The sequence below is a fragment of the Pipra filicauda genome, unplaced genomic scaffold (genome assembly GCF_003945595.2).
Source record: "Pipra filicauda isolate LSUMZ 115617 unplaced genomic scaffold, ASM394559v2 scaffold90_size2875636_pilon, whole genome shotgun sequence".
In the NCBI taxonomy this organism is placed as follows: domain Eukaryota; kingdom Metazoa; phylum Chordata; class Aves; order Passeriformes; family Pipridae; genus Pipra; species Pipra filicauda.
Window position 1 is genome coordinate 1553731 of NW_024105098.1, and position 28000 is coordinate 1581730.

Sequence of the window (28000 nt, forward strand, 5' to 3'; positions counted from 1 at the left end):
ATCAGGCATTGTTGACACACAAAAAATGGCTACCAGAAACGACAACATCTTATGGTACAGTCTAACTGGCACCAGCTGAAAATATTTAAATTATCAAGAAGCAGCCTTTACCCTACACTATCACTTCCCTTTTGAGAGAGCATAGAAAAGTAGCTGTTTTAGAAGGTGTGCACCACAGCTTGAGAAAATAACTGATTCCCTCCCTTCCATTCTCTCCTGCTTAAAAGCAAAATTCCTCTCTCCAGTCAGTCCAACTGGGCAAGGGAAGAAGAAAAATACTTAATTTTACAAGTCTTCTTAGTCTTCAGCCAAACACATCCCCTGGACAGCACACTGCAGTTTTAAATGCCAGCATTTTGCAATGTGCTATGGCAAAGAACACAGGAGTTCTCAGGAGAGCAGAACCCAGTGGTCACTCATCCAGGAGCAGACACTCCTAGATTTAGTTCCCTGCATCTACAGATCTAGTCAAAGACTTGGAGTCACAGTCAGAAATGGATGAGGGAAATTTACCTTGTGTTGGCTCTTATTATAAGGAGTATCAATTTGCAACAAAAGTTACTCAAATCTGATGCAACAGATAAACATTTGGAAGTGGGTAAACTAAAGACTAAACCTTTTTTTTAAATGAGAGTTGCAGAAATACATTAAAGAAATTTATTCCACAGCACTCTCTTTTTTTTTTTAATCTACAGATATTCTAGTTAAAAAGTCTGAAATGTCACCAAGATCCCAGGGTAGAACCAACTTTACCAAATGCACTCATAAGAGATCTTTTCCCAATATCACCATAAAATCTTTAAGGGATGGAAGTTTCACATACTTCCCAGGTAAGTTATTTCTCAATAAATCTCATTTTGACAATATTAATTTTCTATCCATGATATCTGTCTGTTCACTTGAGTTAACTGAAGTTAATTCTCCTTAGCAGTAATCGGGATGCCTGTTACAATTTGTTTGCAGACAAGTTTTCTTCTGGATTCAAGCTTTCTATGCTTGGTCTTCTTCCAGGGGAGTGTTTCTGGAATTCCCCCAAAAGGCCTCAAGCTGTCCTGCTGTTACTCATGAATGGAAATAATAACCTTTTTCAACAACATTTTTGGTTTTAGCTAATCAATAACACTAAACACAGAGGGAGGGAAACCCCTCCAAATTTTGTAAGTGGTCAGTTTTCTCTGAGGAATAGGTTCCTTGTTATATCTGAGGATGAGCTTAACCAAAGAAATCCCTTGTACTTCTCTGGTATTTACAAGGAATGTGTGTTTCTACAGAATATCTGCCTACCCCAGGTGAGGTCCTCCATTCATGAGGTCAAAGACCTGGGCTGGATTCAGCAGCTGTTTGAATCTTCGTAGAAATTTTACACCTTGGTTGTCTCCACTCTTTGAGTTGACAAAGACCAACAAAGGACTTGTGCAAGAAGGGGGACAAGTAGCTTTCCAGAAACCTGTTGGGGAAAAGGGAAGGGAGAGGGAGGAAAAGCCAAGAAACGTGAAGCTGTCCATGGAGATGGAAAGGAAAAAAACCAACACCCCACAGCCCAGCCCAGCTATGAAGCAGCTAATACTTGCCTTGTGCTTATGGCACTCACTGGGCAAATGCCAAACGTGCACAGCCCTGAATCCAGCATGAACCACACCTCATATTGCCAAGTATCACACTTATCTCCTAGCAGTATGCCAAAATTTTCAGCTTCCCCAACCTTCCCCAACTGCTTCTGCAATATCGTTATTCTCAATAAACTTCACCAGCTGCAGCTCAGCAAACACCGACATTACAGGCTGATAAACTGAGTGCAAAAGCAAAGCAAACAGTTCACTCAGCAATGGCTTCCAGTTGGGAATTTCAGCAACACCAAAAGCAGAATTTTCAGCTGACAGAGCCTGGCATTAACAGTGTCAGCTGAAGGGACTGTGACTGAGAGGAAGAGAAACAAGAGCTACTTACTCGCAGTACTTACCATCTGAATCAATGCTGTTCAGAGCAGTAGGGGGAATGACAGACACTTTGCACAGCCCAAGAGGGCACTTGTTTGGCAGCAACTCTTTACATGCTGTGTGTACCTGGAAACACCAACAAAAAAGTAATTCAGACCCTCTCAGGCACTGTGGTGTAACTCCTAAAGCCACCCAACGAGAGGCTGTAAGACCAAAGAAAGGTGGTGGGGGTGAAATGACCAGGAAATGTCAATTGATAAATTTATTGATAAAAGTTATTTTAAGAATGATCTAATCAGTCTTCTACTAATTGTCCTCCTTTCATTAGTATGTAGTTTGCCATTTGAATTTGTGAGACCAGCACTTTGAGTGCTGAGAGGACCAGGTAACACATTCTGAGACTTTAGGAGCCTTCAGGCATTCTGCTTTCAAAATCCCAGCCTCAGCTGAGAGACACAGAGTAGAAACAAAAGAAAAATCTGGGAACTCAAGAAAACAAGAAAGCAAAAAACAAAGCAGGAAACCATGAGGGACATAAGAGGTAAGAGAAGAAGAGATTAATGAAGCCCCCAAGAAAGGAAATACAAAGTAGAGCAGGGCACTCCAGTAATTTCTGGTACACAAAGGCTGCAAGACAGAGGGTTTGCTTGTGGTTTGAGCCCCCATTCTAAACGCTTATTTTGTGATACTTCTCTGACTAGTATTACAGACAACTGGAAACACAGCAAGATCTGCACCACTGCAGTGGTCAGGCGAGAGAAATCTACTGCAGTGGAAGGGAAACTGCTATTATTAAAATAGCTGAGCATTCTTTACAGTTTGTTGTACCTTTCCAACTTGTAGAAATAACAAACAACGCCTCCTTAAAATCCAACATATTCCATCCCTGAAGCATTGATTCATATCTAGTGTAATTAGATTCTTCTATGAAAGCTCACTCTCAAAATAAATTGAGCTTGCAGAGAAGCCAGGTACTTATTTCAGGTTACTTTTATGCATCATAGTGACACTTTTCAGCACAATTAAATTTCTATCTCTTGCAGAACAATAAAGTCCCTTCATGGCAAATGAAGGACATGACAGCACAGTTAGAGATTTCGTTTTGAGTAAATGTCATTAAAAGAACACAGCCCAGAGCTGACCAAAGACTGTCCCTTACTGAAATGATAACTCACCATGGCTTTGCACCACAGGCAGCGCCAGTCTTGCAAACGCAGGACACTGCCACAGGTTTTATCACACACGGTGCATTTGGCACTCACGGGCAGGTTCCCCTCCAGCCACTGATGTGGCATCGAGATCTGCAAACGGCACAGAAGCAACATGGACTTATCAGAGGGCAAATTAAAGGGGCAGGTGGCACAGCGGTTCTGAGACAGACAAAGAAGCAAGTCTTCATATGCACTGTTTAAGGAGAGGAGAGGCAGTTTCTACAAAACACCTGAGGACCGATTCTGGCATTTTACATCATGCACAGAGTCCAGGTGACTCACCCCAGGCTACCCAGGAAACACTGACTTGCATCATATGCTAAGGTGCTGTTCCAAACACTCATTTACTTTTGTTTTGCCAAAACTCAGACCAAGTTTCCTGTGTCTCCAATTATTCAACCTTCAATTCCCCAGTCCATAGCAGGAGTTTCTTCCTATTAGAGTCCTTGATACTCTGGTCAAACTTTTCACACAGAATCTCACGCCCTAGAGGCCCTTCCCACACAAAGGCAGAATCTGCTGTTTATGCAGTGAAAGAAAAACTAAAGAGCTTTTTACAGGGCCAGTGCTTTCATATCAAAGTAAGGCTGCAATAGTCCAGGCTAACACCTACCCCATCTTCATCCTCAATGATATCTTTCCCGATGGAGGCCAGAGTTGTCCACTTGCAGTTGTTGGTTGCCCGCACAGCACAGCGCTTGTGAGCTTTAAACTTGCACACTATGGAGGAAGAGAAGGACATATTAATCCTTCCTCAGAAGTCTAATGTGAAGGTGTGTAAATAGCTCCTGAAGAAAGGATGGGCACGCTTTACCCTCGTTAGCACTGCCAAAACAATCAGCTCTAAGTGTTCTGAGAATGAGGATCTAGCTATAAATTCTTGCCTTGTCACTTTTGCCAGTTGCTTGTACAAAGCTTATTTATATAGTCATACACTCCTCCATCCTTTTGCACAGTGTGGGTGCCACCTCATTCACACTGGAAGCATGAGCTGTGCACAGCCATATACGTCTGCTAAGCCCGAGCTGAGAAAGAACAACCTCCTGGCACTCACACACTTAACAAGGACGTTCTTACAAACAGAATTTTTTTAATGAACAGGAGTATTCTTACGCATACTCTGCCTGCTACCTCAGAAGTGCGTATCAGCTCACTGCAGGAGCAGGACTTTAATAAGGGAAGGCAGCATTTGGGTCTCTGGGGAACAGTAGCAATAAAACCAGGAGAGGGAGCAGACCTACCCTCACAGGACAGCCCGTGCGAGGTGACCCCGGACAGCGCCTCCCGGCACACGTTGCAGTAGGTGGGCCGGGCGTGCGAGCAGGCGTACCAGTTGTGCATCCCTGAGAAATGGTCCATGCTGTACTGGGTAGACTAACAGCACAAATGGGTTACAGCAGAGTCTGAAGAGAACCAACAAGACTTTTTTCCTCAAAGACTTGCACAAAGCAGTCAGAAAAGGAAGAAACAGAACACTTTTCTACCAGGGAAGAGTAGGCCACGTGCAGTTTATACACACTAGCAGTAACTCCAGAAGGTCTTCAAATCCAAAGAGATTTCCTGCTCCTGTCCCACCTCCCATCCTTGTCTCACTACAAATGAACTGGAGAATTTATCTTCTGGAGAATTTATCTCCATTTTTTGCTAGATTAAGTTTTCAGCAAGATCAGTTCCCCAACGTGGCTTATTGCATAGCAGAGGGATGTTTGTGCCAGCATAAGGGAGGCAAGAGCAGAGTGGGTAAAACAGAAGACAGCTTCTCTTGGTGGCAGTGCTGGCCTCACTCCAACCCCAGGAAGCAGGCAGATGCACTGAAGCAGGCACAATACCAAACAGGCGAGATGGGAATTAGGACAGGGAGGATAACTGAAGAGTGAAAAGATAATGGCAGGGGAACTGTGTTTCATAACCTACCCCTACTCTGGAAAGTGCTATCAAGGTTACCAAGGGAGCACATACAAAGCCACAAATACTCTTTTGAGAATCACTTCAGTGTATTTGGGATCAGTTTTACAGAAGCCCTAACACTATTACCACCCACTGTAGTCAACGAAATGGCTTATATTGGCTTCAGTGGAAGCTGACTGCAATCTCAAACAAGCTGTGCATTAGCAGATGAGACACAGAGTACAATGGAACACATTTTCCTATTACCTCAAAATGTTCACGGTTTTGTACAGTCTTCAGTGCTGCAATCCAATCTTCCATCTCTTTTCTGTTATCAGCACAAAGGATAAGCTTCCGACATGGAGTGATAATCTGAAGAGAGAGAAAATGAGGAGTGTGTATTCTGGGCACATCAGTGAGAGACAGCAAGAGACACCTTGTCACTAGTTCAGCTACTGAAGCTATTTTCAGAGGCAGGGAGCTGCACAACAGAACTTATTTGCACCTTTCAGCCATGTTTCTCTTCCACCATAACATACCCTAATTCCTTCCTAAATGTACAGAACCACAGAGATTTGAGCTGTCATTCCCAATACTGAACTGAGTAAAGAAATCTCTCACACCCAAATAACCACCTAGCACAAATCAAGCATAGAGCAGCAGGATTGCAGACCTTGCATAAGTGGTTTTAAATTGGCAACAACATTGAAACATTTTGTTAATAGTATAATATATCAGTTTCTAGCAATTAATCAATCAGATAACATACTTTATAATATCATACTAAAAATCTGTTTCGTCATGACAAGAAGGGAGGGAGGAGGGGGGAATAGAACAAAATAAGTAATCTAGAAGAGAAATCACTGTATTTTGAACCCTCATGTTTCCTTCTATGTTTATTACCTGAAAGATATTCCAACAAATATTCCCCTAGCAGCTGGAGGCTGTGGTGAGCTTGCCTCCCTCTAAAAATCCTGTCCTCAATGCTTTTCTGTCCTGGGTTAATTCCCAGCATTAGCTGCCCTGTGTTAAACAAACAGTGTTTTAACACAGAGCAGAGGGCATGCAGGGGGCCACGCTCCCCTCTGCACAGGAAGGCAGCAGGTCCCTGTGTCCCCTGCCACCAGTCCCTCTCCTTCAGTCACACGGCGGCAGCAGAGAGAAATAAAGCTCTTCAGAGGACCCTGGCTGCTGTCCTCGGGGCTGCCCAGTCCCCTGGGCTCCAGCCCTGACGAGAAATCAACACTTATTCTCCCTAAGACAAAAGCCTTTCTTCCCCACATTGTAGGTATCTCACTGGCACCTCCAACTGCTTTCCATCAAACTGACTTCTTAAGTTAGACCACGACTGAAGTGTTTGCAAGACCTGGATGGAGGAAAAGCTGCGTAAGGTTGAGCACCACCAGCAAAAATCAAAAGGCTCCCTTTTATGTCAACTCTAAAAATTTCCTTTTTTCCTTTCCTGCACTCCTCTACATTTTGTACATGAAAAAATTTGCCTACATAATCTGCTTTTCCAGCAAATTGTACCCTAGCATCTGAAAGAATGGATTAAAATAAACTCGGTTTGGGCCAATTTGATGAGGCCCAACCATGCAGCCAAAGTTCTGTTAATGAACACAAACACCCACACATATCACCCCAATGTGTGACCCCTATTTATTACCATTCTGTTTCTCACTTCTCTCATTATCATTCATAAAACAGATTAAAAATAAAAGCCTCTGAAGTTGAACATCAAACTTTTAGTTGATGCTGAAGTGCCTCAGAGCATCTGCCAAGAAATGTGGATGTAATGTCAACAAAAGAGATATACCTGGAAATTTCTGCTTTATTTTAAGATCTTCAATTTTCAATCTCTATTTCTTTGCATTGATAGACTGCAGCATTCACCTGCAATAACATCAACCTGACGCAGAGGTATGACCAATGCCTAGAAAAGGGTGCTACAGAGCAGTGAATGAGCAGTGAAAGGGGCTAAATCCCTTTTCAAAGCAGGAACTGGCCATTCATATTAGAAACACAGTTCTGGCATTTGGATCATTCTATCTTGGACAAAATGACCTGATCTGTATCAGCTGTAAGCAAACAGAAATAAATATTTACGCTATTCCAAAAATAAAACTTTGAAAAATTCCTTCTCTCTTCCCTCACTTTCATTTAAACAATTCCAGCTCTGATAAAATTTATTCCCAAAGAAGGTAATCACAGGAATGTTTCTTCTTACTTGGGGAGGCGGAGAAGTGAGTAGTTAAATGCATTTCCATCACAAACTCTGCTATGGAGGAATGGCTACCTTAGAGAAAGTTTTTACAGAGCATGAAACACTGATGCAAAAATCAGCACGAAGTTAGAAAAGAACAAGGGGCATCTCTGAGTCCTGCTAAGAGGAAGCAGTTTTTTCTCTGGAAGTAAAACCAAGTTCAACTAATTTGTTCAGAGAGCCTTTTTTCTGGCACCAAAGCCAGGAACATCTATAACTGCATATGCACAACAGTACCATATGTGAAGTCCAAACACCCCAGGATGAAGCATCCAAGGACCTCTCACTGCTTTCAAAGCAGCCAGGTGTGGTAAGGAACCACCAGCTCTTTCATCAAGCCACTGGCTCTTGAGCACTGGGGAAAAACAACTTCACAACTCCTAGTCAGTGCTGTCTCCTTTCCTATTTTTCTGCCTTGGGGGGGGGGGGCAGGGGAGAAAGGAAAATGCAAACTGTAGCATAGTTTTTAATCACATTGGAAGACATGAAATTTAAAATATTGGCATAAAATACAGAAATGCAGACACTGTTGAGAAGAATTAATTTCTGAGGCTACTGAGTTACTGGATCACTGGAGAGACCATCCAGTATAGAAAACAACTAATCCCTTCTTAAGTCACCTACTGCATCATCTTAAAAAACCCCACATTCAGTGTTAGACAATCCTCTGTTCAAAGAACAAAGTTCATAAGACAAGAGGATAAGTAATGAGATTAAAAGATTTTCATACATGAATCATCCAGATGAAGAGTCACAGAACTAAAATAAAGGATCTATTGTGTAACAAAACTGCAAATAAAATGTAACTGCAGGATACATTTAGTCAGTTCTAAAACAACATTTGCATTGTGATTTACTGGTATCAACAGAGATGGGAAATAAAAGAATAAAATCTCAAACCTCACTCCTAAGAAGGACAAATCGGGACAATCCAGGCTTCACTGTGAAGGACTGATAAGATTTTAAGGTAACTAGTGCACCAATTCTTTGGGGAAATGAAGAAACCATACAGATCTGTTTTCCTGATGAACATGCAGTGGTGTTACAGTCAAACATTTTAATGGGGATAATTAGGAATCCAGACACATGTTAACAGGGACACTTCCTTCACAGAGTGGTTCAACAGCCCTTCACACACCTCACACACAGCCCAGCCAACCCAGGTACCCTGGGAGCACAGGACACTCCTGCCTTCCCTGCACAGCCAACCCAGGTACCCTGGGAGCACAGGACACTCCTGCCTTCCCTGCACAGCCAACCCAGGTACCCCGGGAGCACAGGACACTCCTGCCTTTCCTGCACAGCCAACCCAGGTACCCCGGGAGCACAGGACACTCCTGCCTTTCCTGCACAGCCAACCCAGGTACCCCGGGAGCACAGGACACTCCTGCCTTTCCTGCACAGCCAACCCAGGTACCCTGGGAGCACAGGACACTCCTGCCTTCCCTGCACAGCCAACCCAGGTACCTTGGGAGCACAGGACACTCCTGCCTTTCCTGCACAGCCAACCCAGGTACCTTGGGAGCACAGGACACTCCTGCCTTCCCTGCACTGCAGTAGCTGCCAGGCTCTCACCTGCACAGGCTGACGTAGAGCAGGAGAGCCACTGCACTGTCCTGAGCAACAGAAAGAGGCTCTCACTCCCAGGGAAAGGAAAACACTCCTCCTACCACTTTTACCTCCCTCTGCTTGAGGCAGTAATTTCAGCTCCAGACACCCACCTGCTGAAGGCCACTGACAGAGGGACAGAGGCTGTTACGGACACTGCGCTGTCCAGACAATAGCCAGGAGCCATCTAACACCTCACACCCAAAAATATAAAGTAATTCTTGTCATCTTAAAAGCAACCTTCCCCCTGGAAAGCTGTCCTTTCCCAGCCAGGGAGCTGGCTCCCAGCTGCAGCTGCGATGAGCCGGCGCTCCGGAACATAAGGCTTGGTTATCCCTGTTGGCAAACGTGGCTACAAACCAGCACAGTCCAGCTATTTTTCTGTGTTCCGGCTACAGCTCTTGACTAACATCCTGGAACAGTATATTCCACAGGATGACGACGCACTAGGTGAAGTAGCATTTCCTTTTATTTGTTCTAAATTTACAAAGCAGTAATGTCATCTAGTGACCTCTTGTTCTCATATAAACGGAGAGCACGAAAACAACGATCTGATTGCTTTTGAGTTAGGATGAAGGCTGCCTTGCTAGGAGTAAAAAAACCCCCACAATAAAAAGTCTTCAGATTTCTTTATGATCTCATACATTTTTGACCTGTTTGGGGATTGGCAGAACTCTGAGTGTTCCTGTCCTGAAACAGCTCAGAATTTTATCTCGATATGAGCAATTATGCAAATTAAAAGTGTGTGTTCTTCCTAAAAAGGGAATATTAAAAACTAACATACTTTTTTGATCCTAAATGCTACTGAACTTTTGGGTGTGGTTCTTTAGATTTCACTCCTTAGGAGGAACTGGATACCCAGAGCTCACCACATGGTGACATGATTGAGGCCTAATCCTGACCAGAAAAACAGCTCCACAGTCATGGGGAAAAAAAATCTTTGAATCCTTCTAATAAGTCCTGGAAAGCCATAAGGATGGATGGGAATGGCAGGAAGGCTTAAAGACATTTCAAATTAGGGCACAGGTTAATTACAAACTGAATATGAAACCCTGGAAATATCTTTTGCAGAAATGAGGGTGACAATCAGCTCCCCAGCAGGTCACCCCTTTGCAGGCAGTTGTGTGCCCCCCTTACAGATGAATCAGCTCAAGTCTATTAGAGAAACTCTCCATTTTCAGGCTTGCTCACTCTAAATCTAAAAAACCCTGAATCTGAAAACAGCCATGCCTTCATTGGCTCTCTTGTGCAAATACCAATGCTCCCCTGACACTTCAAATTCAGCTTTATCTTGTCTGTCTCTCCCTGACATGGCACATGCCCTCTTACCAGCTGTTAACCCCCATCACCTCTCATGTTGACCCACACTCCTCTGTCCAAAACTAACACCACTTTACTGACATTTCAAATCCGGCCAGCTGGCAAAGAACAGAGCCAACCAAAGAAAAATCCCCATTTCACATTCTAAAAATGGACTGATGTCCCTGGATGTCCTTCCCCGATGAACAGCTGTGAATAATCGGATTAGAAAGGCAGTCCAAAAAACTCCTATATTAGACCAAATTTTACTTCACCCTTTGCTGTTTTGCTGCACTGAGCAACCTTCCCCCACACAACAGTTGGAGCATAAACTTAATTTTCTGGTCTTGCTGCCACACAAGACAACTTTATCACCCCTGCTCACTTCCTCTTGCAGCATTTTCTGGCTGCCCACAAACTTCTCAGCAATAAAGTGACAGCCTGGCCAAGCATGCCCTGGGACTGTGAGTTATCAGAGTAGATCTGCTGAGCTCGGTGACCACAAAAGATGGCAAAGCAAGTTAAGATCACACTGGCCCAATCATGGAGCTGGCAGAAGAAATGCTCCAGGGGAGATGGGACAGGGGGACATACAGCTTTGCTAAATACAGTTTTCCTGATGTGATACATTTCTCAGAGTGCCCAAAAGCGGGTGTATGAGAACACCTGCTCGTTCTGACTGCTTCCTTTTACTCATATCCTGTTCAAATATAGTCTTCTGTTCAAAGGTGCTAGCCATAAATGCCCCAAAGAGATCCGATCCCACATTATTCCAGTTGATGACCGGAGTACAGAGACAACAGCAATTTCTGGAGTTCAAAAGACCTAGCAACTAAAAATTTAAAAGCTGCAAAACCTTCAGCTTATCACGTATGGCAAAGGTGGGGAAACATAGCCAACTGCTATGTTTGCTTCGTACAGTGGAGTTTGCTCTTGGTGTCCTAAGAGCCCAGAAACTCAGGAAGAAAAACTGGGTGAGACTGTAATGAGGACCCAGCCACTTCTCCACGTCAGCTCCTATTCCAGAGGCAGCAGCAGTGAAATGAACACTGGAGTACAGTAAAACACCTCCCTGTGTTCAACCAGCAAGATTCACAAAGCAGCAAAGTCACTCTATGTTTCAAACACGATTGCTGAATTTGCACAGCAGAGCCTTAGACAGCACATCAGTATGATTTCAGTAGGTTTCCACAGATTGAAAGGGAGAAATAATATGAGTATCAATGCTTAGACTCATGGGGGACTGAGCCTTGCCTTCCTCCACAGACAATATCCCTCTTCTGCTTTGCAATTCAGCTTTCACCCAGTTTTGCCAACAAATTCAGTCCCATTAACTCACTGCAGAGGTCACTTAGAGCTCTCTAGAATTGCACTGATTCTCTCCCCCCAAAACCTGGATGCTACAGGAACAAAAAAAAGTAGCTTTTCACGTAACTCTGGAGAAACGCACCAGTTTTGTATTTATTTTTATAGTGTGAGATCTTAATTTCCTGCTGAATGACCATCTTCTACCTATGGAAACTCTCCACCAAATAAAACGAGTTATTAATGTTCTTATAGTTGTGCCAAATTCCTTTCCTTTTTTTTTTTTTTTTTTTAAATAGCAATAACAAGATTTTCCTCAAAGCCCAAAGTGCCCAAATCTTTGTTCACAATATACTGGGTATTTTACCCCCACTTTCCACATGGCTGTTTTACCTTCACTTTCAATCTGTAAAATCCAGGACAGTTCATTTCCATAGGAAAACAGGTACAGCAAGTGTTGTGGTCTCTCTAGGACCACTTTTATACCATTAGGCTAAAGCATCTGGCAGTCTGTAACTCCTCTGCCAGGGCACCAGTGCATCTCTGAGCACTGGCACTCACGTCATTATGCTGTGCCCACAGGTCAAGTTCAACTCGTGCTGACCCTCCATCTGGGACTTCTCCCAGTCCCTATCTGCATGTGGGAAATCAGACCAGACAGAGCATTCCCTGGGAAAATTATCATCTCTCATACCAGGGTCACATTCCTACATGCTTCTGGAAACTGTTCCTAAACAAGGCACATTCCTGCTCTTGGCAATTGGTAAGAGGAACACAGACAAGGAGAGGATTTTAGGACTTTTGCGACCGCTTACCAGATGCCAAAACCAGAGCGTGCAAGGTCCTTGCCACTGTCAGCAGGTAAGAAATGCAAACTATCCTGGTAATTTGGGTCTATGAATCACTAGAGATGTCCATGGATGGAGCAGCATCCAGTGGGATCTGAAACGGTTGCCGTGCCAAGTGCCAGAGCAGCTCCATATCCACGCACCTCCATCTCATGCAGCAGATGCATCCCTTCACCTGTTTTCCAGAGGACATAGCCCTTCCAGGAAGAGTTCCTAAACAGAAGCATCCTGTCCAGAAAGGGCAGCCCATCTGGGAAGGTAAAGGATATTTCAGAGAAACCTCCCTACTCACTCAGAAGCAAACCCATGAAGAACAGAGGGCAGGTCAGTGCTGCCCAGCGGTGGAGCTGCTGTCTCAGTGGGCTCACACACGGCAAGGCTTGCAGCTAATAAATCACAGCACTGGGCAATAAAAGATCTTGTCCACAGGAGGAAGATGACCTGTGACTGACAGTTCATTGTTAGGAACAGCTCCTCACAGCCCCCTAAGCTCAGCTGTGCTGAAAGGAGGCTGGTAGCTCACACAAAAGGAAATGAGCACCTTTCAACAGCTTGATGAATCCAGGAGCTTTCCACACCAGGTCACCAGGCAAAGACAAGTCCTGTTTCACACACTATCACAAGAACTACAAATAGGGAGGCTGCATTTCTGTCAGTAATGTTAGCAAGCCTCTCCCTCCATAAAAAGGAGTCTTCCTTCTAGAGAAGCTCCCATGTAAAGCTAAACATGTTCTCAAAGGACCTCCTGCTCACGACAGGTCGTTCTGCTTTTGTGTCTCACCTGGAAGGGGAGAAGATGCAGTTACAAAGAGATTATCAAACAAAAGCTCCCAGTGTTCAGGCGCAAGGGCAGACACTAATTTCAAAGCAGAAAACTTCCCTCTAAGGAAACAAAAGCTCTTCACAAACAGTCGCCTTCACTTGCCAGCTCCCTGTCTGTCCTGTCCCACAGTAAAACACATAAAGCTCAGTCTGACCTCTTCCTCTCACAGTAACTTCATCTTTCTCAAAACCTCCTGTATATTTTCAGGTCATTCTGTAATGTACAGTAGCAATCGCCAGATCTCTCCACCCACAGCAACTTCTTCCAGACTTTTTAACTCTTCTTCCATGTTTATCCTCTCTTCGATGGTTTTTCTGCAAATTTTTCCTTCTTTTGTGACAGCAGACTAATGACCAGCTCCCACAGGAGGCTGGATTAAGAGTCCCAAAAATCCTTGACATGAAAGGATTTTAAATGACTGTTTTCACTGACCAGCAGTGACTCAGAATGGTCTGTTTACCAAAGGGCTGTTTCTCAAGGAGAAAAAGCTGCACTGAAGTCTGGATTACAAACTACTAAAATAGCAAAGTATTTTGAAACTGCAGCAGTTCTGACAGGAAATGGGGATCGAAATGCACTTAATGAAGGGAGGGGGAAAACCAGCAGAGTGACTCTGGACACGGCAGTATATGGGTCTACTCATATTTTCAGCTGCTTATAAAGGAAATTCTGACAGCTGCCAATACAAACAGAGTAGGAACACTAGCAGAGAGTGTACAATTCCTGAACGTGTACACACATGGGTGTGGAAAAGACAACAACCCCCAGCAAAACCCGAATTTCCAATGTATGCTCTAATTTTGCCTGGCTTAGAGAGGAGAGTTTACAAACATGGAAGAAAGAACCATTCTGTTCACAAGTCCCTCTTTTCTAATCTTTCCGTTTTCCAAACTCTGCTAGGGCAATCCACGACTGTGTGAGGATTCTGGACACCTCATGACTCCCCTGTGTCACTCTGTCCCCAGATTAGCCACTCTTTGTGCCCAGTGCTGAGAGCTGGTGCCTTCCCTTTGGTCCCTCAGCCCATGCTGAGGAAGCAGGGGAGGAAGATCCTCTCCCTCGCTAGGAAGCCCAGTGACTCCCTGCAGCATATGTTCGATCTCATGTTTCCAGAGGCCACTCGGGGCAGTTCAGGGAATCTGTGCAAGTGTCAAACCACGCAGATTTCCCCAGTCTCTATCAGCCCAAGCTCAAAGTCCATGTCTGACTTTCTGCAAACAGCTTGTAACAAAAGTTCTAATATTCTTTCTCCTCATAAAAATAAGTCACATGCTCTTTCCTGAAGCTTGTATTTCGAATCAGCACAAATAACCTCTGATGTGGGTCCCCCTTGTTCCAGCAGTGCGTTACAGGCACGCAGCTCCTGTGCTAGACGTGAGCGGCAAACTTTCTGTAGCTTCAGCAACTCTAATTACTCTTTCAAAACCAAACTCTTCAGAGAAGACTTCACTGCCTTCTCTGCTAAAAAGGATTTATTTTCACTTAAAAGCACTAATACAAATAATTCAACTTGACAGAAAATCATGAAGAGGCAAAGGCACTTTCACTTCATTGTGAGTGAATCTGCAGACAACAACAACGTACTCTCCCCATCAGGAAGTACCCTCAGCACTTCAATCTTTTGTTGAAGTTCAAGCACTCTGCCCCCTGTTCTTAGGAATGGTTCATTCCCCCAAAATGAAGACTCCACAGCATCAATAATCCCTGGGACAGTAGAGCAAAAATACAGAGTCTAGAGGAGATCAGATAGTAAGGTACAACTTCACAAGACAGAAACTGGCAACTTTGCTGCTGGAAAGTCAGGACTAAGTAACAAGGTTATAACAAAATAAAATAAAATTGTGGCACACCTCAGGCTTCCATACAGCTGGAGAACTACATCCATACTGCTTCTCAGAGATGACAGTACACTCTCCTTCATGAACACCAGCAACTCCCCGTTCCTCAACCTACCACAACCACCGTCGCCTCCAGTCACACAAGTGCTCTGGAATAGAGGTATTACTCTAATCTCAATACTTCCTCTCTCCTGGGACATTGGTCAGGGTGAATCATCAGTTAATAAACAGAATTTCTTAACTGATGGGTGTAGCACTTCCAACAGCACCACAGGCACATTTCCCTTTAGCCCTGTTCTGGAGAACTCATCTGCATAAATCCCCTCAGGAGGGAACACCTGAACAGTAAGAGCTTGTAGCAAACATATTCCAAAGCACCTGAGCTCCTGATGATCTGTTATGCTGGCACAAGAGCCACGTTTCCCAGTGCTCAGTCCAGAAAACTCAGAATCCTGCTCTTACCTTTCACGTCCAGAGCAGCCCAGTCCCTCAGGAAAAGCCTAACCGGAGTGCCTGACGTGCGATGACCGGCATTTGTCTCATCTGTGGTCAGTCCCTCTGAGCTGTGTTCCACTGGCCACAAGCTGATTAGCTGGCTGCTTAAGGAGGAGCTGGGATAAGTTTTCTTCTGACGGCAGTGCAGTGGAGAGGCAGGCGCTGACTGGAATAATATGCTGTTTCCTGTCTGCGGCTGAGCTGAGAGGTACTTCCCAACAGAAAAGGGTTTACAGGAGCTCAGGAGCTCAAGCTCCACCTCTTCTAGTGCAGAGCCTTTAACTATGGAGGAGGGGTCACCAGCATGGCTCTTCCACTACACCATCAGCTTCCACCACCAGAAAGAAGAAACCAAACTACACACAACTCTCTCTCCACACAGGCTCCTATGGAATCTCAAAGCTTTCAGTCAGAGGGGACAAGAGTGAATGCTGTGACTCATATTTTGTGAATGAGGGTGAAAGTCCACACCACCATTTGGCAGCAATAATTGGAAAACTTATAAAACCACCATGTGAGAATCATATTGGAACACAAAATCTGTACCTGGAAAGACGTGATGTCCTTTCCAGGCTCTCTCCTGATGATGACAGGTGTTTTTTACTAGTATTAAAGGACACATATTTTATCTTTATACAAATATACATATTCCACGAGGCAGGAAAGGGTCAATGAAGTGATAAGGACTCACTCCATCAACCGTGCCAACTGCACTGAAGGCAGCAGGCTTAACTCAGCTGGCACCTTCTAGAAAAGAGCAGATCTTCAGCCCACAAACTGATCTGAGGAGGAAGAATTTGTTCACCACACACACATTTACAAAACTGGGCCAAAGTCTTTTCAACGACTCTTGTGGGGGCAGCTGTGGATGCAAAGTGTTGACCTGAGCACCAGGCAAGAGTGACTGGTGTCCCCCAAACCTCATGAGTATTGTAGGGGAGAAGGGAATAAGGGGCATCTTGGATGGATCAGGTTCACGACATAGGTAAAGAGTCATTTTGAGAGAGAGATCAGTAAAAGCCGGGCTTGCTGGTATGTTCTAGAGAAAACACTATTCCAGGTTAAAGTATGGAACCCATCCTCACTGCATACTTTGCTTTAACGCTCCTAGCACAGCTGCAGGCTAGTCCATTAAGTGGGTGTCTTACCAAATCATGTTACTGCAAAGCTGCACTGTCCAAGAAAAAACGTTCATGGAAAGAGCTGAAGTCTCACTGGGAAGACTCAACACACCCAGTGTGATCCCAAATCATCTGCTTTTTAGAAATCACGAGAGGTTTTGAGGGTATTGCTGAGAAAGCTCTGCTCAGAAATCAAGGTCAGGCTTTGCCCTCAGCCATACAATGCTGATGATTCTATTCCATAATGAGTACAAATGTAGCACACACTGATGGCAAGAATCCAGGCTAAAAGATGATCGCTCTCTTTGAAATAAAGGGTCTTGAACCACCAGGACAACACAGTTTTCATTGAGTTTGTACCACAGCAGATCTTCTCTAAGGCCCTGTGCAAGACAGTAACCCTAGGAAAATGCACTGGTGAGAGACCTAGGCACCACATACTGAGGGATCACAGGTGGAAACCCCCTTCACTTACAGCCAACACATCCCAAAAGAATTTACCTTGTAGACAGCTGACTCTGAAGGACAGAAGCGACAGAAATACGACAGAATCAGCAAATACCACACCTTTTGGCCTAATGAGAGAAGACAGGTCTGGCATGGAGCTGCTGTAAAATTTGTTCCCGGAGGCTTCCTGCTAAATACCTCTGCAGCCACACTAACTGACACAAAGGAACAACAGTTAAACATAAAGCTTTTTCTTACACCTCAGGGGACACAGTTGTACAACATCTTAAGTCAAAGATGCCCCAATCACACGCTCCCAGCCCATTCTGTAGTCATCCATCCATTAACTCCAGATAGCAGTCCTGAAAACTCTCCCCACTGCAAACAGGATACACTTACTGAGGAAATCTATGCAGGATCAACCAAGTAAACAACAGTGGAATTCGTTATTACACCCTCTTCTTTTTAGAGGAACAGGTCTATGTCTCAAAACTCACTTCTCTCGCTCCCCTGCCTGCTGACAGTAAACAAATTACCTGTCAGGCATGTCCTATGCAAAAGGTTTACTGGCAGCTATTTTTCAACCTTATTCCTCTATGTATGCAGCATAACCTTTGCTGGCTCTTGTTCTGGTATTCTTCTCTCCTGATGCTGCCTCCTCATGCTCCTCACTGCCAGGACACCAATTTCTCTTCTGACTGGTCAGCCCTTATTACCTCTTTGTTTTAAATACACATTCTCCTCTAAGTGTTTTATCTGGTGTTTTTGTCTCCCATTTCCTCTGTCAGTACCTTAGGGGTGTCACTCATGCAACCTGACCTGCAGAATCTATACATTAAGCAGTAGAGATGCCTGGAGAGAGGCTGAGTTTCCTCAGAAAGAAACCACTCTTTCATAAATCCAAAACTACCACTTTCCATTGAAGAAAACAGAAAACCAAAAAGAACACCAGGCCATCTAAAACTCTGCTATACAACACCAAGTGCTGCATGCTTTCAGGAGAAAAACTCAAATCATGTGTCCCACTGATTTGAAACAGGGGAAAAAAATGCATCAAAGAATTCTGAATTTTAGAGAGGAACCAAGCCGGGGAAATACAGAGGGGAAACAGAGTGCTCTCAAAGAAAATCAACGGAAAACTGCATGACTGCAAGGCATCCAAAGCACTGACAGCAGTGATGTGGCAGAGCAAACAGCAGCAACACCAGGCCACCTTCTGATCTTCTGAGTATTTTCAGAGCTCACAGTAAACCACAGTCAAGCCCCTCTGTAAGCCATGATACAAAGAGTAAACAGAAATTAAGAGGAAACGTGTTTTTCCTGAAGTTTACCCGAGCCCCATGATACAGTGCTCAGCTGGAGCCAGTGCAGACTGTACCTGCTCCTTGAGTTTCAAAGTAACCCTGTACTTTTACACACCAGGGAAGGCAGGGACTGGCAGAGCCTGATACCAGAGTCTTGGAAATAACTCTTCACTGTTGGACTTGGATGGGGCAATCTGAGAGAGCAAACACACTACTTCCTTCCATCCCTAAACACAGTGTTCCTGAGGGAGATTAGATCTCTCCCAACTATACCAACAAGCAAAACAGTAACAGTACACTTACCTGAAACATCAGTCTTTGTTTATATCTGAGAAAACTGAAGCAAGATCCAAGATAAAATGCTTTATTAACAGGTAAGTAACTTCACATTCTTAAAAACGTATCCCCTACTGAAATCACTACAGAATCCTTCTCTCTGTGCTGACACGTTGACAACTGATATCAATATTTACTATCTGGCCTCCTACCTGTCCAGTTATGGATGTAGAAAGTATTTTCAAGCTTTGGGAAGTATTGGGGTTTTATCTGGACACAGGGTGGGTGCCATGGCTGCTTTCCACAGGTACTGCAAAGCCAAAAGCTACAGCTACACCAGAGAGATGGCCTTTGGCAGATGTTTAAAGCAGCAGGTCCTTCCTGCTGCAGCACAAGGCACACTGTTCAGCCTTGGTCACCACCTACAGGTCACCATCCTGCAGGGTCAGCTTCCTCCCTCCACCTGGACTGCTCCCCCTTCCCCTTCCTCAGAGCAGCACTGCCTCCTTTCTCCACATCCTCCTCCCTCCTGAGCCCTTCAGGGGCTGCATGGAGGTTACTGCTGCTCAATTCCAAAACTCACACCAAGACTTGACACTCAGCCTGCATGGCTGATGTTAATGGCTTTTTTCTGCACACCAGGGACTCCCCTCAAAACGGAGCTTGAAGAACACCTGCACCTCAGAAATATAATAATTTTTCCTCCTACTTCCTGAACCTGGAGAAAATAAAGCAGGGATACCACCACATCTCCAGACTGCAAATACCTGGCACACATTTCACATCTAACAAGTATCCTGAACCAATTCCACAGTTATTTCTGTGCTATTTCTTTCTGTTCCTCCTTTTGCTTTCCCACTATATATAGCACACATATATAAACATACATACAGACACACACAAATAAAGTCAGAGAAAGAAGTTTACATATTTTAATGCCTGAAGGGAAAACTAAATTCCTTTTCCAAGATCTGCAGCATAAACATCAACATTACCCTTAACTCCCCCAGCAGAACAAATTTTTCTGTCCCACTGTGTGAATGGGTTCTATCAAGCCCTCCCAGCTTACAGGTAAGCAAATCCCTGAATGCTGAGTTTTAGCACAACACACAGTAACCCGAGGTACTTCCCATGAGCACACACATGAGTTATCATGTCGTAAAGAAAAACAAGTTTATAATTTTTTTTTATTTTCAGTGAAAGACGCTGTGAAGATTGTTCAGATGTTTTTACAATCTGCAAAAGACATGGGAGCGAGGAAAAGACGAAAGAAGAATGGAAAATAACGCAAAAAGTCCTACCGTGAAGCTGTTGTTGACATTCTTTGTGCTGGATTCTGCCACGCTGGCATCTGTCAGATCCACCTCATCAAAAATAATGGACTGGAAAGAAAAAATTCAAAATCCCAATGAATTACTGAATCCAGTGTATAAGCAGCAGACTCAAAGGGAGTCTGCCTGGCATGGTCCATCACAGCCTTCTGTGATCCAAAGTAAACATCCAGCACCAACAACATAATGGACTTGAAAGTCTAGTTCCATACACTGGGGCTCACTCTGGCTTGTCTTTAGTCAGTGAACTCAATTACTTTATTTTTATTAAAGAATTATTTAAAAAAACAAATAACTGTAGGCTTTGTTCCCATGAAAGGAGACAGTTTTATATCTACTTGACTATCAGCATACTAACCAGATGCATGGCAGCTCTGATTTGATACATTTTAGCCTTGCTTGTCTTGCTTGCACTTTCTCTTTTCATTCATATTCTCTCCTTCCTATTGATTCAGAGCCCATTCCCTACTAAAATGCACCAAGGAGGGAAAACATGGAAAAATCATTATCACAGGTCCTCAGTGCTTTACTTCAAAACCGAGGATTTCCAAGTGTGAGGCAAAACACAGGGATCTTCTAGTAGCTACAAAGCCTGCAGACAGGGGCTTAAAGAGCACGTGCTCCTTTCTCTGCTGAGGGCTCTCTTCCCACCTACAACCACCTGCCTCTGAGCCCCACCACTGACTGCCTTCCTTGGACTCCCATGTATTGGCAGGACCTTACCTTGGCAGTTTTTGCATAGTAGAGTGTTCGTCCTCGCAGCTTAAAATATCGTCTCTTCCAGCGCTGGAAGGAGCTGGTCTGCTTCATCAGCATCCCCTCCTTTATGACAGTCTACAAAACCAGGAGAGCAGAGGGTGAAGCGTAGGTTTTACTGACAGGGACCTTTCCTGTTCTCCCAGTGCAGACTCGCAGGGGAATAACCGGAGCTGGAGATCAATAACCCCAGTGCCCTCTGCTGGGAGCGTTTCACAGTCAGTCAGCAGCACTGAGGAAACTTAACAAGACTAAGCCCTCACAAACACACAACCCACACCGCGGTGCGGTTTTACCCTTGTCTCCAGTGCTATCACGATATCAAAAAAGATAAATAACTTATGACTGAATGAGACTGAATTTCAAAGTCTAACAGTGACTTGAGGAGTGCAACAGTTAAACTCACTGAGGTCGGATTTCAGTTGCAGGTAATTGTGCCTTTCATTTCATTGGCATCTGATTAGCAGCGCACACACACCGGGATATCTGCCTCTGTTTCCAGTTCTGCCTTGTGAAATTATCAGCATCTACCTGGCACAGGGCTGGCAAGCTGCAAGCCCAGGGGGTGAAGAGTGAAACTAGAGCGGAGAAGGAGCTGCATCCAAGCTCAGCATTTGGTGTTCCTCAGAGAGTCTTGGCCCTGCATCAGCACTCTGGCTGGCTGCCATTTCCCAGGGCTGCAGTGCCAAAGCTGTCTACGCACGCTGCCTTTTTTTTCTTTAACTGCTTTAGAACTAGGCTGACATACCAGCACACACAGGCCCAGATGCTCGCTCACATACTATGCATACATGGGGGTATGGATTGAATCCACATGCGCTTCACTCTGCTTTGTCAAATACATTTGATTCCTTTGCTGAGGACAGGTTTTGAATACCAACAGCTACACGAAAATAATCTCAGAAACTAAAGCTCAGAAAGACAAGAGGCAGAAAAGTCTCAGTGTCCAGCCCCAAATTCCTGATTGAAAGTACTGCCTAGGAGCAGCAAACAGTGCTACGTCAGGCCTCAGTACCACGAGAAACCTACTTCTCTCCCCAAGAAACAGTCCCAGGAACCTACTTCTTGGCGAACGTGATAAACACACAGTTAAAACACAGGAAACAAATGGTCTGACAATCTTGTAAGACAGGTTATTCTGTATCTTGGTGCCAGGAAAATGACACAGCTTTAACATACCAGAGGTCTCAGTGAAACTCAGGTTTGTAAGTCAGGTCGCTGATGAGTATCAATTAATTCACAAACAGCACCAAATGGACACTGTCGGGCTACTACAGTAGGGCACAAAATAAACTACTACAGGGCACAAAATAAATGCTCTTACTGATCCACGGGGTTTAGTTCATTTTAGAAATCCTTTCCAGGGCATTAAACTTGCTTTTAAAATGCTATATGTATTTCTAATGTGGGTCTTTCCTCTTTGAAACAGCTGCGGATTTTAATACTTTCCACATACACTGGCCCTTGCCAAGCTCAAAGTTTCCTCAACAAGCACTTGGAAAAAATGCTGACAATAAGGAGAAACATCCATCTACCAATCCACGCTTCTTGCCAGACAGAGCCATCCTCAAACTGGCCTGGGAGATCACACGGTCTGGACCCCCACAGTGAAGCCTCTGCTCCCAAATCAGCAGGGAAGGAGTGGGCTCCACATACCCACAGATCCCAAAGAGCTGTCAGAGACAAAAGCCACTCTAGTCTTCCTCCACTGTGCTGAGAAAGAGAAAAGGGAGAGAGCTCCCCTATCTCCTAGAATAACCTCACCTATCTTGGATCCTGGGACCTGGCCAATTCCAAGGTGAGCACAGCTCAAGCCTCCCCATCTCCCAGTGTTTTGTTTCACAAATGCCCCTGCATACTGGCAGAAATACCTGCCAGTGCTCAGGCAAACAGCAGCTCAGTGTGCCTGCTTCCCCCGGGACTCACAGAGTACCACGGCACTGCCTGCAGAGTGGAAACAGAAAATGAAAACGCACCATCCCGGACTAAGCTCGTACCAGCAAACAGCCAGCTCCACATCAGCTCTGGAGCAGTCACTGAAAGGCATCTCAGCACTCATTTTCCACCACCTGCCACAGCAGGGACACAGCAGTAGGAATACTCTTTAAGAAGCCATAAGGCATCTATGTGGGAGTGGCTTTAGGGTCCGGAAGTTAAACACACTATAGCGACACCCAGAAACAAGATGTTAAACCACCTCAGAGCTGGTGTTACGTAAAGAATCTGAAATTCAGCCATGATCTTAATCTGAAGCCTCAGCGTAAGAGAAAATGGAGTGCAAAGACTGACCCAACAGCATCCCTTGCTGAAATGGTCCCAAAGGCAAGGCCAGAGCTGAAGGCATTCACCTGGAACCGGGAAAGTGCATTCATGCTCCTACTCTGCAACGGTCTTTTTATGAGTTATAAAGCAATTTTCACTCTCTGTGTCTCCATCCTCCATATGTCAAATGGAACAAACGGCACCGCCCAATTCTGTGGAGACCCACTAAAATATATACATATACATATAAATGTCTCTCTGATGAGTTACTTTAACCTCCAGCACCTGAGTATAAAAGAGAAATGTAAAGCAACAGCATCCAAATTACCATGCTAAAGAAATCACACATTTCTGCAGTTCACTTTTTACAGGGAAGAAAATGGGAAAGTGGAAGGAGATTTTCCAGATTAAAACAGAAACATAGAGTGATCTTTTGGATTCCTTGGGAAAAAAATACATATAATTAAAAAATGAGACAGAGAAAGTAGATTCTGAACTCTGCAAAGCCCTGAACCAAAGTCAGAGAGGAACCAAAAATCCTGGGGAAGACTCCTGGGATGCAAAGTCTGAAGATATCAAGTCAGCCAGGAGACTGATGAAAAAAAAACCAACTTGCAGGCGGAGATTTCAGAGCTCTGCTGCAATGGTTATTTACAGCTCTGGTTAGATGGGGTCAGCCAGACCCCACACTCCCCAGGGCTCAGGCCCTGTGGCCGCTCACACTCCTGCCCAGCCCACCAGCAGCCACCGGGTCTCTGCTTCCCCTCAGCTCCCACCACTCCCGCTCGGCCCCGAGGGCTCCCTCACCTCGGCTGGGCTCACTCACCTCTGCACAAGACCTGCATTCCTCCATGCCTCTTTTAAACCCTCTTTTTTTTTTTTTTTTTACCAAAAGGCAACAATCCCGGGGGTCACGTTGCTCCGCCCTAAGCAGCATTTATGTCATTGCCAGGCTCTATGTATAGAAAACCTCAGTTCCCCAGCTCAGACATGAAAGGCCAGAGCAGCAGCGCTGCACTGCTCAGAGCAAACACGGCTCTGGTTCAGCGCTGCCCATCCCTGCACGAGAGCAGCTCGGCTATTTATAGGCACTCACTCCGCGCACGGCTCGGTGGGTTTGGGCGGAAAGGGCCACAGATAAGATCAAGATGAGTTTATAAAGTGATGCAGACACTGCTGCCTTTCTCCTCCTCTCTTCTGATTTTACAGCCAAAGGACTTGCTACTTGCAGAGGAATGCAGCAGGAGAAAATGAACTGGGGAAAGGACCTGACTGCAAAGTGACACCAAATGAAAGATCGGGGGGAGATGAACGGTTACTTCTGCTCAGCAGCCTCTATGCAGCTTTTTAATTGAGGACCTACTCTGATCAGATTATTGGGCATGTACTTCATCAAGATAAGAGTGAAATTTCTTCTCCCATAAGGAAAAGAGAGAGTTAAATCTATTTTTAGTGTCATATATTGGATCCCACAGGAAAACTTACTGCCCTGAAACATTATGAGGTTTGATTATATGCATCCTATCCAGGATAAATACTAAAATTGTTTGCAATGGAACTACTCAGACTGCTTTCTATCCAGCTGAGTCCCTCTCCAGTGGTGTCCTGTGGTATGGCATTCCATGGGCAGACAACACTGTGAAAAAATGAATTCTCTTCTTGGATCAAGCCTAAAATGATGTGCTACTGGTTTCAACAGTGACCCCCTTCTATCATATTACAAATCAGTGCAAAAAAACCCTGACAATTTAAAGCAACACTGCACGTAGCAGAGAGTCTTATGAAGCCTGCAAAGAACAGGATTAGACAGCTCAAAGGCAGGGCCTAGGAAATTTCTAGCATTTTACTATTTATCTTTGGCCTTGAAGAAAAGCAACTTCCTGCAGAAAAAAATTCAGTTCATGGTAAGCAATACACAACCCTCCCCCCAACTCATGCTCTTTTAAAAACTGACATTTAGGAAGAGAAATAATATGTTCTCAGATTTCTCCTGTCAAAAGGGGTGCAGGGTTCAGGCCTAATCCTGAACGGACGAAAGAAAAGTTTTGTCAGCAGGAATGGTTTCAAACATCTCAGAGGACTTAAACTAACGACTTAAGAGAGCCTTGTGCTTCAATGCTTCCCCTTCCCACAGTACCACCTCATAAGAACAAGAAGCCAAAAGATTAACAAGAGCCATTCACAAAACCAGCAAGACACAGCTGTGTTTTTTGTGGCACTGCTCATCTGAGGTGTCTCTGCACCCAGTAACCCATGTCAGGAGGTCAGAGACAGCCTACACAGATTAAATGCTTTCTACACTGATAACACGAGTGGTTCTACTAAAAGTCAGGAACAACTACGACAGATTTCAGCTGCTTTCAGATTACATCCCTTGTTCTCCTGCACACAGTGCTGCTCACTATGGGAAACACAGGAGCAGACAATCCTTTCCTGAAGCTTAAGCCTATTGCCCCATTTGGAAGTAGGGCTCTTGATAAAACTGATCTCCTAATCCGGACAACAAGGCCCTCTCAGCCCGACTGAGGGTGACTGTCAGGCCTGCCTACCTGTCAGGCTGGCAAGTGTCCCTTGGCACAGAGAGGTCCAAAACGTGTTCCATACAGACACAGGAAGAACAATGCACCTTATTTTACTGCTGAGGTCATGACATATTCTTAGGGGCAGTTATTCAGTGAACATATCTAAAACAAAAATTTTGCTCCACTGGTATTTCTTTCCAGTGCAGAAAAAGAACTATCGAAACAGTAACTAAAGAATCCCAAACCTGAAGTCCTCAGCATCTGGATTTCTCTGTTTTCCATGTGTCTTCAGAATGTGAAAACTTCAGGGCACACACTGGTTTTATTTGTATGCATCATAAAACACTGAGCAGGGCACTGATGCCAAACAACAAGTAACTGACTAAGAAAGCACCAAATGCACAGAGGAGAAAACAAAACACAAAAGCACATGTGGAACCGACGGGCTATCTTCCTATGTGCTTCCTACAGAGAGCTGATCCCCACAACCAAACTATCTCATCTAGTCACTGATTTTGGGTAAACTGTGGCAAAAAAAAAATGGGAGTAGATCTGCGGTTGCTTAAACATGGCCAGACAGCCCTGCCACGCTAGGGCAGGTACATATCTGGAGTGCTGTGCCTTGTTTTGGGTAAAACAGTTTTAGTACCTGGTTTCATAAAAGCTCTTTGTGGTCATAAACACGGAACTAATAAATATTTAGAAATCAACTGAAACACAGTAAATCCAACAAAGAAACTACAGGAATAAATCTAACAAACCCCACAGAATAAGACATGAAAGGTCAAGAGGGTAGGGGTTAACAAGCTAATCCGAGAGCAACATCCTTCCACCAGACAGTGGTCACACCCTGGAAATTAACTCCAGGAAGCTTGGAAGGGGGAAATCTGGATAAGTACAGCAATTCTAAGTATGGGACACACAGAGCTATACAGATCTATAGAGGAGCACAAAGAACTTACAGGTTGTGTAGTCCTATTTGGAAATTCTACATTAAATGCACTTGGCTCTTGGAAAAATGAAAATGGGATTAAGATTTCTTTCACCGGTATCCAAAGGACAAGACAATATGTGAACTCATTGCAACAAAAGGACTCCAGAAGAGGGAGAAAGAAAAGAAAATCAGAGGTCAGCTGCAGGCATCAAATGTCAAAATAGAAGCTGGGGTAGTGAGCCAGTGATCCAGTACCAGCAGCCAAGCACTGGCTGATGAAGGGGGCACTGGCCAGGCCCTCAGTGTACACTGCTTCACTCCATTTTGGTTTAGTAACCTATGCCTTATAAACTGGGAAGCACCCACGAGAGGTTACAGCACAGACCTCTATACAACCACATGGGAAAGCCTGCAAAAACTCCCCTACCAACCATCCTCCCAATGCTCCTCTTTGTAACCTGCATCTCTGCTGAGTGAGCTGCACTCCACACAGAGTGAGTGTGACAGCTCTCCTCCAGCCTCCCTGCCACTCCTGAGCCCAGCAGAGTCCACAGCAGAGAGCAGTGACCGGGCCACACAGAGCTGGAAGGGCACTGAAACAGGAAATGCAAGCTCATTCTCCAGATCAGCAGTGAAAAACAGGAGTTTGCATCAAATGAATACTGAAAAGGCTTGAATTTGCCTTGGCACAGACAAATGCTCAAATACTTCATTCTTCATTAGTTCATGCTGCAGCCAGTAAACAAAGAACAGGTCTTTGAACCAGCTCCTTTTCAATACCATGCTCAGCTGCTACTATTCTGAATGACTCTTCTGAAAGGGACACACAGTCACAGACCCAAAGTGAACAAATTCCCAAAGGAAAACAAATTTGAAAGCACATAAAAAGGTATATGGGAAAGGAAACACAAAATACAGCCTATCATCACACAGCTCTCTAGCAAAATGAGTTCAGTCAGAGAGCTCCAAGCAAAGTACTTAAAACAGATAAATACCCTGGTCAGCTACTTAGAAGAGAGAATGAAAAACACACCAGTACACGGATTCGGGATAAGTCAGCAACAGGACAACTCCTGGCACACTAACTGCTTAAGCCCTCAGTGTGCTTTCCATAGGCTCTAGGCATCCTTCCCAAACACATTTATCTCAAGAGGGGAACTGAGCACAAAGCTTCAGTCAATCTTTCAGTAAAGCTGGAAGATAAAGGCTCAAACTCATCCACAGAGATAACCAAAGGGAAAAAGGCAACAGTTTAAAAGCTACTTGAAAACTGTGGAATGGAATAAAATGTTAAAGGGTATTAATTAAATGTGAACTTCATACATTTAAGAACAAACACGACAAATCTGACAGTTATTTTTTTCTACCATCTAAAATTACACGTGCACAACTACATCCCTTCCTTGGGCATTTTTCCCCAAACACAAAAAATGTCAAAACACATTACCTGCTGTGAAACCTTCATCTCCAAGACGTGCCTGTCCCCAGGCTACTCACCAGCACCACAGAACCCCCATCTGAACTCAGAAGCAC

The 28000-nt window shown here is 44.5% G+C and overlaps 1 protein-coding gene across 7 annotated transcripts in view; it reads right to left on the minus strand.

The window, feature by feature from the left end:
- The window catches only part of DGKD (diacylglycerol kinase delta), a 60616-nt gene that overhangs the window by 24545 nt on the left and 8071 nt on the right, over positions 1 to 28000 (minus strand). For all 7 annotated transcript variants that reach the window (XR_005567200.1, XR_005567199.1, XM_039391179.1 and 4 more), the window contains exons 2-9: positions 20717 to 20827; positions 19964 to 20044; positions 5303 to 5407; positions 4390 to 4522; positions 3762 to 3868; positions 3113 to 3238; positions 1961 to 2063; positions 1285 to 1447 (exon numbers count right to left, since the gene is read on the minus strand). Coding sequence is in view for 5 of the 7 variants with exons in the window: in XM_039391179.1 (XP_039247113.1) it covers positions 1285 to 1447; positions 1961 to 2063; positions 3113 to 3238; positions 3762 to 3868; positions 4390 to 4522; positions 5303 to 5407; positions 19964 to 20044; positions 20717 to 20827 (929 nt within the window). In the remaining 2 variants the exon portion in view is untranslated. The remainder of the gene's footprint in view (positions 1 to 1284; positions 1448 to 1960; positions 2064 to 3112; positions 3239 to 3761; positions 3869 to 4389; positions 4523 to 5302; positions 5408 to 19963; positions 20045 to 20716; positions 20828 to 28000) is intronic.